The sequence below is a fragment of the Erythranthe guttata genome, chromosome 8 (genome assembly GCF_056151865.1).
Source record: "Erythranthe guttata isolate IM_541 chromosome 8, IM_541, whole genome shotgun sequence".
Classification (NCBI taxonomy): domain Eukaryota; kingdom Viridiplantae; phylum Streptophyta; class Magnoliopsida; order Lamiales; family Phrymaceae; genus Erythranthe; species Erythranthe guttata.
In genome coordinates, this window is record NC_142540.1 from 4,288,161 (window position 1) to 4,302,031 (window position 13,871).

Here is a 13,871-nt window from a genome sequence, read left to right on the forward strand (position 1 = left end):
CTAATTCTTGTATTAATGCTAATACTAATTCAAAGATTATTAATTATAATCCTAATTCTAATGTTAATACTAATTACAATCCTAAATATGATTTTGCATCAATGTTTTTGCAATTATCTATTATTTTGTATAAAAAAAATTCTATTCAATCTCCCAACTTTTATATCAAATTCCTTATGTGCGGTACCTGAAACGTCAAGAAACACATATTAAATATATAAGAAATTAATATTTAATTATATTATCAAACTGATATTAAAATTATTTAAAATAATATAAGGGCATAAACAAACATTAAGACGTGAAAATAACGATAATTGTTGTTAATAGGATAAATTACGAAAATCCTCATGATCTTAGGCTAAATTACGGAAATCACCCCCTCTTATCGGTAATTACCTAAATCCCCCAAATGTTTGTTTATGTCTTACACGACCCCCTCAGGGTCATTTTTGTCCTTAAAAAGTACCATAAACAAATGTCGTGTGCAGGGTAGGATCTGCAATTTTCGGGGAATATTCCACGTAATAAAAACAAATCCGTGAAAAATCATACCGTAAGGGGGTCGATGTAAGACGAAAACAAACATCAGGAAAATTTTGGTACGAATATAATATTAAATTAGTAAAAAAAAATAAAAATATTTTCTGGCCATGTCCATTTAAAATGTATAATATCAAATGATTTATTCTGCAGTATTTTTTTTCTTATTATTTCATTGTTGTGCATAATTATAATTAATTATTAACGTTATGGGTATAAAATTTATGGGTGGAAATATATAGCGAATACTCCATTTAAAGTTAAATGATCAGATTCCACTAATTATTGTACATGTATAGTAATATTTAATAAAAAATGAATTATCATGATCTAATAAAAGATATTTGTAACGTATTGTGCATTTAAAATAGGAAATAATAAACATATTCAGTTTAAGAATAAAAGGGTTGGAGAGTATTATTTTATTTTGACATTAAATCAATTCATTTAATTGTGTAATTTTATTATTATTATTTTTTCGTTTTTTTGTTTCTTTTAAATTTTTCTTAAAATTAAAATTATTTTTTCAATATAATAATAGAAAATTCGAAATATTATATTACGTATAAGTTAACAACATTAAATAATAATTCACATTGAGATGACTCCATATCATTAAGTAATTGAAAGGGGAAAAGAAATGGATATAACTACATTTTGAAGGAAAAAGAAAATAGATGACAAAAAAAATAACATATTAAAAAAATATTTAATTTCCATTATTTAACAAAGTAATGTATGTGAAAAGCATTTTTTTATTGTAAAAAAAATTAAATATACAAACTTAGATAATATTTTTCAATAAAATAACTTTCAAGATTCAATGCTTACATGAAGAACATAAACAATAAAATGAAAATCAACGACATCTCAATATTTGAACTAATATTTTTAACTTCGAGAGAAATTTGTCGGCCGTCCAGTAAACGAATTAGGCAGTATCATACGACCTTGTAAAGACAAAACATTCGCCTCTCCGTTCAAAACCGTGTATGACAATCCCTTACAATTTCCAAATATCAATCCTGTGTTATGCAAAACACCGTCTGTCAAATCGGCACAATTCAATCATATTAAAAGTATAAGCGAGGCACATGTCTTTCCTAAACCCATCGAACGTAGCTTTCGAGAGGATATTCATCTGGAAAATATAATGAAATATAAATATTAATTAGTAAGAAAAACAAAATAAAACATATTAGTAAAATCATGAGATAAAGATGATTCATTCATGTATTTATACGAATTTATATGATTCTTTCATAAAATAATTAAAAGTATAAACACCAAATTTGAGCATACGATATATTGAAATTATAATTACGAAATTTTGAAGATAATACAATATTATAAAATAAAAAATGAAAGAAAAATCCTCAATGAAAAATAACGAAAAAACTAAATAACATAATGAAAAACAATCAAGAAAACATAATTTTAAAAAGGAGCCGATCTTATCAAAATAAAACGCACATAACCATACGTTTTTTCCCGAATGAAAAATGATGGTGGAATAAAGTGAATCGGTGGGGGTTTATATACTTGTATATGAACAATGAAAAAAGAAACAATCAATTACATTTGGTAATAATATAAAAAACATTAAATGCAATAAAAAGATATATCTATATATATATATATATATATATATATATATATATATATATATATATATATATATATATATATATATATATATATATACACACATACACACACACGCAAGATTCTATTATATATATAATTATATATATACAATTATATATTTGATTGGTAATTTCTATATATATAAATTAATATTATATATAAAGTTAATAATTATAGTTAATGACATGTACAATTATACAAATGATGACATGTTTTTTGCTTAATTTTCTTAATCAATCAAATGGACACATGAGATGAAATTAAAGACATGTCATCATTTAAAATTGACAAATGTCAATCAATTAGGCATGGAATTCAACTTTTATATATTATATAGATGCTAAATATTTATAGTCAATTATTTACTCTATAATACCCTAGATTATATTTTATTTTCATATGATTTAAAAAAATATTTAAAAAAATAATCATAATATTTTTAGCGAAATGAATTATAGTAAATCTTTTATAATTAGTCATATATAAAATTAGTAAAAAAGAAAAGACGTGCTCTCTAGTCATATCATGTAAAATGTATAATATTAAATTATTTGATCTACAATAGTTTTTTTTTAATGCAAATCCAAGTTTAGGAAATAAAATGCAAAATTTCGTAACAACATCAATCATGCAATTATAATAAGATAAGATTTCAAATTGAATTGAACTAAATTCAAATTAAATTACTGTTAAAATTAATTTATAGAGTAAATCTATTTAGAGCTTCCAAATATATAAAAATCTATTTTTGGTTTGAAGGTGTTCATGTAATAAAAAAAATGATACAAAATAATTAAATATAAATAGCAAGTGGTGATGACATATTTTTTGATGATTTATTTCCACCAATCAATTTGCCACATCGGATGAAATTGAGGACATGTAACCAATTGAAATTTAATACACACATTTTACTTTCGTTGCTTGAATTACTCTTACGTGATATATCCTAAATACCCATGTATCACATCACTTAGATGGACATAGTCGACATGTGAACCAGCCCGGAGTAGGCCAATTGACTATGGGGATGATTAATTGTAGATCGTGAATTAACTTGCTAATTGTGAACTCAGTTCATATATTGATTCAGAATTGTTAGTTTGAACTATCAATTTAAGCAGAAAAAACGTAAATTCAAAAATAAAATCGTCGAACTTGCGATTCAAACAACCATTTTTAATTATGAAAAACAAACCTTGAACCAAACCAGAACTGTCGGAATTGGCAATCGATATTAATGAACATGTTTCATCATTTTTGTGACAATAAAGTGGAACTACCAGTAACTATTTGTTTAACTTCTTATGACTGTTATACGGTTTTCCATAACGATTCATCTGAATGACACTAAATGCACTGTTTCACTTCGTTATTCATTTTTACGTACAATTTTACCTTACCCTGCAGTTTGCAAACTAGGTTGGAGATCAACAAGCCGTCACGCAGAGTCAATCCCTCCATAACCGGTAAAACCCAATTACGAAGCGTCCCTTAGGATCTGTTACCAAACCACCAGTCACCCCTTTTTTCGACAATGCGTTCCACATCCCATCGATATGTAATATCAATGCGTCAGGGGGTGGAGGAACACAATCTCTAGGTAAACGAGGTTCTTTTACCTTCTCTTCAAGCTCGTTCTTTTGCTTATTAGACTCTTGTCTGCTTTTCCTTTTCTTCTTCTCAAGCGCCATATCATCCAAAGGATTAGTCTGCTTTTCAAAGACGGCTTTGTTGGATACATGTACGTTACCCAGTACATCTTTTCCTACAATCTTCACATGCATCACTCCACCGACTAACCCCGGTTCTTTCTTTTCTAAGTCCTCGAAAACTTTACTGACCTGTTGATATCATAAATTAATATTTCAATAAATGCAATAAAAGTTCACAAAATATATATAAAATGTATGCACAAACCCGAATATCCAACAGCTCGGAAGTGAAGACGAGACCCCGTTGGCCGCCTTCAAACTCCACAAGGCCACCAAGTTTTTCCAGTGATGTTAAACGAACATTATAGATCGCTCCCTCGAGAATCTGAAAAATCAAAAGTACAACGACAATAGCAAGTCTTAATGTCTCAGCTAGATGAACTGTTTCGGAATAGGATATGTAACCATCATGAGAAGCAAACGTGCGCCCAAAACAAAAGAAAATGAGAAAAGTTTATGCATAGAAGTTAAACTTCGGACAGAGAAATGAGTGAAAGAACTGATGTTTATGTTCATCAGCCAAACATATTGAGAGTCTGAGACTGAGCCCTATGAATTTGGAACGTGTCACCCAGTATCCAAATTCCCTAACGAAGTAAATTTATCATCGAACCAAAAGTCCAATAATCAATTAAAGGAAGAAGGGGAAATCTCACACTATTCGAAAAAATATCCTACTACATCATAGCAAAAGCACACTGGCAAAACCACAAATTTGAAGCGATATTTAGGGCTGAATTGGAAAGAGAGAAGCTCGAATAAATGTAGGTGGACATCTAAACTTCATATAACCTCAAATATAATATAATTCTCTCGAGTGAAAGAACTGATGTTTACATTGTTCATCACCTAAACAAATTGAGAGTTTGAGACTGAACACTATGAATTTGGAACGTGTCACCCAAAAATTTTACTTGCAGTAACCAAATTCCCAAATGAAGTAAATATATCATCGAACCAAAAGTCCAAGAATCAATTAAAGGAAGACGGGAAAATCTTACACTATTCTCAACAATATCCTACTACATTATAGCGTATAAATGTACACTGACAAAACCACAAATTCGATGCGATAGTTAGGTCTGAATCGAAAAGAGAGAAGCTCAAATTGATGTGAATAATAAAATGACTAAGGCGTATTCTCTAGGTGCACATCTAAACATCATATAACCTCAAAATATAATATAATCGAAAATTCATATAAGTAAGTCAAGAACTAACCTTATATGTTTCATGTAAATCAACATGTAAATCAACTGCCATTGCCAACTCACTAGCACCGACCTCCTCGTTATCTCCGGCGACACTCAACCCAAGATCTCTAGAGAGTTCCTCCCATGCCTTCAACAATTCGGGATGAAATTATTCAATAGAAATTGGGCGTAGTTATTCTTATCAATATGTTGCAAAGCCGGATGTGAATGTTTTCTTAGCTCCTTGACCCGAATTTTGGAAACAAATATATACGTATGTGTGTGTGTATATATATATATATATATATATATATATATATATATATATATATATATATATATATATATATATATATATATATATATATTTTTTTTAATTAAATAATTAAATACATATATATGTGCAACTCCCCATATTAAATACATATATACGAAACGGCGTTGTTTGGATCGCTGTTTGATCTACATGTGTGCTTGTTCTTTACACTTTTCTCTAATTTCTGTGTTGGGCATCATTGAATCAGTAAGCAGCAGCAGAAGAAGAGGATTGCTCTCTGCATTTCGATTTTTGTTCAGACTTCGCAGCTCCTGCACTTCCCTTCGCCTTTGAAATAATGACAGCTAAATTTGTACAAAATATATTCCTTGAGATTGCAATCATAATCGTATAAGCTTCCAATATCTCATAATCACCATCTTGACAATCAAATATTTTCCATAATCTTTTCCTTATTGAGATAAGCTTTAAACACTTCCCCTCAAGTTGGAGCATGGATGTTAGTTGTGCCCAACTTGCGGACATGGAAATCAAACGGACTTCTACCAAGTTGGGCATATGAGGAATTTTATTGTCAGTTCGCCAAGTTTGATTTTATCTCAAACAACATGACAATCCATTTGAATGTGCTTCGTTCTTTTCTGGAGGACGGGATTTGCCGCAATATGTAGAGCTGCTTTGTTATCACAATGTAAACTCGTAGGGTCTTTGATTGATAGCCCGAGATCTTTAAACAAATATCTAAGCCATGTTAGTTCACAAGTTACTGCTGCCATGGCTCGATATTCCGCTTCAGCGGATGATCTTGAAACTGTTGTTTGCTTCTTCGTCTTCCAGGAAACAAGTGAATTGCCAATATACATACAATACCATGTTACCGATCTTCTTGTGGTTCGACATCCACCCTAATCAACATCACAATATGCAGTAAACATCAAATCATTTTCAGATAGATATAAAAGTCCTTGTCCAGGTGTATATTTTAAATACCTAAACACTCTCATTGTTGCTTCATGATGTGGTTTTCTTGGTTGACACATAAATTGGCTTAGTAAATGAACTGAGTATTAGATATCTGGCCTGGATATTGTAGGATATATCAGCTTCTCGATTAGTCTCCTATAAGATGAAGGGTTTTTCAGCAGCTCCGCTTGATGATACGCGTAAAACCTACGTATGAAAAACCGCAAGTGTACAGTATCGCGTTTTGTAGAATAGCGAATTCCAGATATCGATCCACAGGGAATTAAGTTCCTAAATCTACCAAGTACTGTAATTATACTATCTGAAACTTTATCTAGACGATCGAAAGGATGGGATGGGAGAAATGAAGCTAAAAACAAACAAACAATAATAAAAACAACGGTCCGCCAGTATAAGCGAGAAATTCCGACGTGTGATGGCTTCTAGGGTAAAATCCACCAGTGTACTATCGATAAAGATCTACAAATCCGAATCTAATGTCAATTCTATATTCGCTAACCCAGACACTAAAAAACCTTAACCCCCGTCTCCAGTGTAGTTAGAGTCTACCCACAGGTCCGACGTCTCCGTTCAGAACCTGATATTAAGAGAGCATTTAGGTCAAGTCCTTAAGGGCTACCCGAGGTGCATCACGTCTCCCTTTCCACAACCTGAGCTATGTCTTCTTAAAATCAATCGAGAAATCCTCTCTCGAGTTCATTCCCATTTACAATCAATTCAACTGCTGGCCAAACAATCGAAAGCATTTAATACAGGAAAACATAAACAGAATCAAAGAACGACAAATAGATCACAGATCTGGAAATCAAAATCAATATATACAAGGTTTCATTTCCCTAAAAGAAAATTCTTAGTTCATTACAAACATAGCATCCAAATGAAGAACACGAGAAATCATAAAGTAAACGTAAAGAAAAGTTTATGAAAAACCCGAGTCGAAACCCTCGTCAAAACTTCCCGCAAAGAACTGGCGAGAACCGAAGAGAAAACCGAAGAAGAAGTCGAGAGATAATCAAGAGTTGAAAAAATGAAAAAGAGACCTTCTATTTATAGTTAGAAATCAAAGAAAAATATCTGGTCTCGATTTCTGTGCCCAGATCGCGATCTGGGCTTCTTGGATCGCGATCTGGCAGCCTCGAAAACTGCAGACCGCCTTATCCAGATCGCGATCCGGTTCTTGATCAAAAAATGTACTGTGAGACCCCCCAGATCGCGATCTGGGTCCTGATCAAGAAAATGTACTGCGAGACCCCCCAGATCGCGATACAGGAAGGCTGGATCGCGATCTGGTCTTCTGCGCCAACTTCAAACCCTGATTTGACCCTTGTTTAGCCCGAATTTGACAATTTTTCATTTCACAAAAGTTGTAGATCTTGAAGTTATCTTTCTAAGGCCACTTGAATCAACACAATCGGAGGTTGTATGCAAAAGTTATGCTTGAAATACGAAACGGTGCCACAACCCGCGAATATGCACTTTTGCACGTGTTTGGTTTAATTTTCGGCTTCGCTTCCAAAATCGTTTTGAATCGGAAAAAATAGCTTCTCTTTACCTAAAATATAAATAAAACAAGAAACGCATAATATGTACAAATAAAGCCGAAAACTCAGACGAACGAAGACCAAAACTCGAAAATTCGATAAGTAAAAGTTGTGCAAAATGAACACTTATCACTTGAGAAGGTGTGAGCTTCAAATTTTGTTCCATCGGAGTGACGACTGGTGCGAATCCTAACATGTCTGCTTCGTCAAGAAGGTCGAGCGTGTATTTCCTTTGTGAAATACAAATTCCTTACTGAGATTGCGCAACTTCAATCCCCAAGAAGTATTTCAACCTGCCTAAGTCTTTGACTTTAAAATGTTGATTGAGAAATTTTTCAAGTGCTCATATATCTTCATGGTTGTTTCCCGTGATTATCATGTCATCGATGTAAATCAATACAATCGTAAATGACTGGCCTTTGGACTTGATGAACAACGAGTAATCGGCTTTAGATTGTTTGAATCCAGCTTGACAAAAAGACTTGTTCAGTCGACAAAATAATTTCTCTTTCTCCCCCTGTCGGCTGAATCCACGTGGAGGTGCCATATAAACCTCTTCAATGAGATCGCCATGCAAAAATGCATTTTGTACGTCAAGTTGATAAAGAGACCATCGTTTTGTAGCAGATATTGATAGCAAACACCTTACTGTCACGAGTTTTGCAACTGGAGCAAATGTCTCTTTGTAATCAACGCCTTCAATTTGAGAGTATCCTTTTGCCACTAAACGTGTTTTATATCTCTCGATACTTCCATCAGAGTTATATTTAATTCTATAAACCCATTTACATTCGATGGCCTTTTTCCCTATTGGAAGAGGTGTATATATGTCCAGGTGTTGGTATCCTCTAGTGCTTGAATTTCTTGCCTCATCGCTTCCATCCATTTTGGATTACCTATAGCCTGCTCATAGGTTTCTGGCTCCAAATTATTAGAATTAGAGACAGCAAATTGAAGATGAGAAGCAGACAAATTCTTATATGTATAATTGGCAAGAGGGTATTTTGTACCTTGTTTAGAACCTGGATATGAAGCAGATGAATGAGATTGAGAGTGCAACATAGTGGCTTGAGGACACTGGAAATCTTTAAGCCAACGGGAAGGTTCTCGAGCTCTGGTAGATCTTTGAAGTGTAATTGGTGAACCTAAATTTCCGGGTAAAGGAGACTGCTCGGGCTCGAGAGTACGTGATGTAGATACATCAAATAAAATTGAGTCGTGTGGGTGTCCATTTCGGGAATAGGTAGGACTAGTCTATTAGAATCTGGTATAGGAAATTTGATGTGTATGGAAAGATTGTTTCGTGAAAAATGACATCTCGACTTGTTAACATTTTCTTGGTCTCCGAATCCATCAATTTATATGCCTTTTGACCAGATGGATAGCCCATGAACATACATTTGACTGCTCGGGAATCAAACTTATGAGTTGAATTGATATTAATTGCATAACAAAGGCAACCAAAAACTTTTAAATGATTGTAACTAGGAGTTTCTTTGTATAAAATCTCATAGGGAGTTTTCTTTTGAAGAAGAGATGTAGAAATCCTATTAATTAGGTAAACAGCTGTAAGGACACTTTCCCCCCAAAAATGTAAATGTAGATTGGCATGAAATCTTAGTGCTCTAGCAACGTTTAAGATATGCCTATGTTTGTGCTCAACTACCCCATTTTGTTGTGGAGTTGACACACAACTATGTTCAAATAAAACTCCATGTTCATGAAAGAATGAAAACATCGAGGTAAACTCCCTCCCATTATCGGCCCGAATTCTTTTGACTTTTGTATTGAATTGGGTATTAATAAAGGAAAAGAAGGATTTTAGTATACCTTGAGTCTCCGATTTAACCTCATTAGATATAACCATGTGTGTTGGGAATAATCGTCAACAATGGTTAAAAATAGTAAGCACCGGTGAATGATGCTACTTTGAAAGCACCCCATATATCACAATGGATCAATTCAAAACACGAGTTTGTTTTTATTGAACATATCCCAAAAGGCAGTCTTGTTTGTTTTGCGAAATGGCATGCATCACAAAATTTATTGAAATCACAAGAAATCTCTAAACTAGAATTCATAAGATACTTCATAGTAGATGCAAAAATGTGCTCAAGTCTTTGATGCCATACATTGTTTGAAAAAGGTATTTGGTTTATCGATCTTGGGTTTGGCTTTGATGTGAGGTAGTAGAGATCATTATGTTGCTTCCCCAATCCAATCATCCTGGGAAAAAAGTAAGCGAGCAATTTAAGGCAATTGTCATCTTGCTGACATATAAAGGTTCACATTAAAGCTTGGTACATGTAGAACATCAGATATCATAAGATTAGACTCAATTTTTATGGTTCCGGCATTTGTAATCACAGCTCGTTGATCATTTGGAGATGTTGATATCTCTTTGCCTTTCTTCCTGTAAGACCATGGCATAAATTTTTCCAATGGAGGGTAGAGGTTGTAACAACAAAATTTGGCCACGAATTGCTGAATATGTGTCATTTAATCCCATTAGGAATTGCATTACCTTGTTTAACTCGTCTGGTTCAGCAACTTTGGAGTTTGCTCCACAAGTACACACCAGAAGATCATTATAGGATGAAAGTTCATCCCACGGGCTCTTTAATTTAGAGAAGTAAGCCATAACCGAGGTAGTGTCTTGATGTAGTGATGCAATATCCCTTTGCAATTGAAAAACTCTTGGCGCATTATTTTGTGAAAAACGATCTTTTAGATGATTCGGTGTAGATAACATTGTCCGATAATGACGGATCAATCGAATTGAGGAGCCATGATAACACCATGTCATTGCATCTTTTCCATCCTGCAAATTTTGGATCTGCGATAGAGGGCCTTTTGAAAGAGTCGTCTATGAACCCTATTTTATTTTTGGCACTAAGAGCAATGCTCATCGATCTGCTCCATGTTGCATAATTATCACCATTAAGAAGTTTGGTGACTAAACTTGCTCCAGGATGATCAGAAGAATGCAATTGGAAAGGGTCGGAAAGGTCCGGAGTGGTTGTAAGGGTTGCTGGTGTTTTATCGTTACTCACGGTAATTTTTATTTAAAGAAAAAAAAAACTTTCAGGATTTGCTCTGATACCATGTAAAATAATGAAGCATGATTATTATTCGAGATTAGATTTACATCATAAATGATGATAGACTATTTACCGTGACAAATAGCATGTTTACTATTTAAATAATGTTTATTGCTCAAGTAATGTTTATTTTTCATATGGAATGACTATTGTTTATTATTCGAGATTAGATTTAGTCACTTCTGAATAAGCTGTAGTTTTTTAACCATGTTTTAAGAAAAGCAAGCAAAGATTGTTAATTTATCGGGTTCCTTTTTTTTTCGTTCGAATTTTGAAGTTTCGATTTGCTTTTCTTTACAGAGGCTATCAGGAGCATCGTTGTTGATTTTTGCAAATAAACAGGATATCCAAGGTTCCCTCTCGCCCGATGAGATAGCCAAGGTAATATGATTTGTGATTATTTGTCTTCTAATCCTTTTTTTCTTTTTTTTTTTGGCTTGAAACGGAGAAGTAGATTTCGTTTTCTGCTAATAGTTTTTCGAGAATGTTTCTTGGGGTTGTCTAGGGTCCGAGAGGGGTTGTACTTCTCGGACCTAAACGATTGAATCTGCACGGTATAAAATAATTAAAATTTAATCTCATCCATTAATTTGCTAGTACGAACTAGTACGACTTAGTACGATACTAGAGATTTGAAAATTAGAATACGAACCCAGTAAAAAATGATCGTACATCATCGTACCTTTAGTACTTTATTTAAATTACTTAATTAACCTTGACTCAAATCAATAAATTAAAAAATATTATAATAATTATAATTAATTTTACACCCCTAAATATGAGGGACTATATTTATTTTTATGACTAAGAGGGACCAAATATAATATCAAGGTTAACATTGGAGACAAAAAATAAATTTTCCCCATTTTAATGCTTGCAAATAGCACCTCATAATTTTTATTTTATCTATGCGAGCATTTTCATATAAGAACTTGAGATATGAAGCTTTTAATTTATAATAAAAATTTGAGTTTTATATTGTAATGTTGTTTAAATTATTTGTTAACCCACTTAAGTATTTAATTTAATTTTAATTTATCTGTAAGTTGTTTTGGCAAACAGATCCTGGTCCTTAAACCCTTCTACAGCCATCGTCGCTCTCTCACTTCACTTCACTCCAAAACCCTAACCCAGAAAATGTCTCCCTATCTCGCTCTCCGCCGCGCCCGTCACCTCTCAACCGTCGCCACCGCCGCCGCAATCAAACCCATAACCATTTCCCAGACCAAAAACAGGATCAGAAAGGGACACGATCCCGACGAGGCCCTCCAAATCTACTCGTCCTTCACCGCCACCAACGACCCCACCACCTCCCCCGCCTCCACGCGCCACCTCCAGGAGCTAACCGTACGCCGTCTCGCCAAATTCCACCGCTTCTCCGACATCAAGGATTTCCTGGAATCCCACAAATCCCAGCCCCAAATCACCAGCGAGCCCTTCCTCGCCTCCCTCATCCGATGCTACGGCATCGCCGGAATGTTCGAGAATGCCGTCAACACGTACAATGAAATGTCCGATCTGGGCACCCCTCGGTCAACTCTCTCGTTCAACTCCCTCCTCTCGGCCTGCATCCATTCCAAGGTGTTCGACCGGGTCCCAATTTACTTCAACGAATTCCCTGCTAAATTCGGGTTCGCACCCGATAAATTCTCCTACGGTATATTAATCAAGTCTTGCTGCGAGATGGGGTCCGTCGAAACTGCCATGGAGAAATTGAATGAGATGGAGGAGAAGGGGAATGAAATAGACGCCATCTTATTCACCACGATTTTGCACGCGCTCTACAAGAACGGCAAAATCGAAGAGGCGGAGAAGTTTTGGGATGAAATGGTGACGAAAAAGGGTATTAAGCCAGATGTTGGGTCTTACAATGTGAGGCTCTGCCATAACCAACCGGGAAATCCCGAAGTTTTGAAGGGTTTGATGGAGGAAATGACTAAACTCGAGCTAAAACCCGATATTATTAGCTACAATTATTTGATCACTTGCTACTGTTTGAATGGAATGATAGACGAAGCGAAAAAGGTGTACGATGATTTGTTGAAGTCAAAAGGGAGCAAGCCGAATGCCGCCACTTTTAGGACATGGGTGTTTCATTTGTGCAAGAAGGGGAGGTTTACGACAGGGTATAAGGTGTTTAAGCAGAGCGCGAAGGTTGGGAAGATTCCGGATTTCAATACGTTGAAGTATTTGGTGGAAGGGCTGGTGAAGGAAGGGAATTTATCCGAGGCTAAAGCTCTGGTTCGGACGATGAATAAGAAGTTTGCTCCGGAATTGTTGAAGGCTTGGGAAAAACTCGCCGGAGATCTTGGCCTGACGGTCGCCGAGGAGGGTGTTGGTTCTGGTGAGGTGGAAGCAGCCGGAGTTGATCGTGAAGCGGAAAAGGTAAGTTCTTGAGTAGATTATTTTATTGTATAACCTTTTCGATTGGTTAATGACGATTGGTTATTTGTGATGCCTCCGTCTCTACTCGAGAGAAGAGAAATTATATTAATGTTTAGAGGCTTAGAATTTTTTATTGTTCACAATCATTCGAGCTTTTTTATTTCTGATTCGGTCCTCTATTTCTGATTCGGTCCTCTATTTCTGATTCGATCCTCACTATTGCTTCGTATTTTTGGTTCTAGATAATGTTCTTACTTGATAAGAGAACGGACTTCACTATTGCTTCGTAATTTTGGTTCTAGATAATGTTCTTACTTGATAAGAGAGAACACGTTTTATTGCAGTTAAAAAATTTTAAAATTTTCGCTTACGAGGCCGGGCCATTTTGTTTAGCTGACGAACGATTGTAACTCCATGTAACTCCAGTTCCTTGGCTCGTGTTTCTCTGTACAAAGTTTGATTTCTAATTGTAATTAAATTGGTTA

The 13,871-nt window shown here is 34.5% G+C and overlaps 1 protein-coding gene across 1 annotated transcript; it reads left to right on the plus strand.

Annotated features, from left to right (window-relative positions):
- Positions 1–11,946: 11,946 nt before the first annotated feature.
- Positions 11,947–13,563, plus strand: LOC105974567 (Tetratricopeptide repeat (TPR)-like superfamily protein). Its single transcript, XM_012999685.2, has one exon. The coding sequence runs from the start codon at positions 12,139–12,141 to the stop codon at positions 13,396–13,398; it is 1,260 nt and encodes a 419-aa protein (XP_012855139.2). The 5' UTR covers positions 11,947–12,138; the 3' UTR covers positions 13,399–13,563.
- Positions 13,564–13,871: the final 308 nt, after the last annotated feature.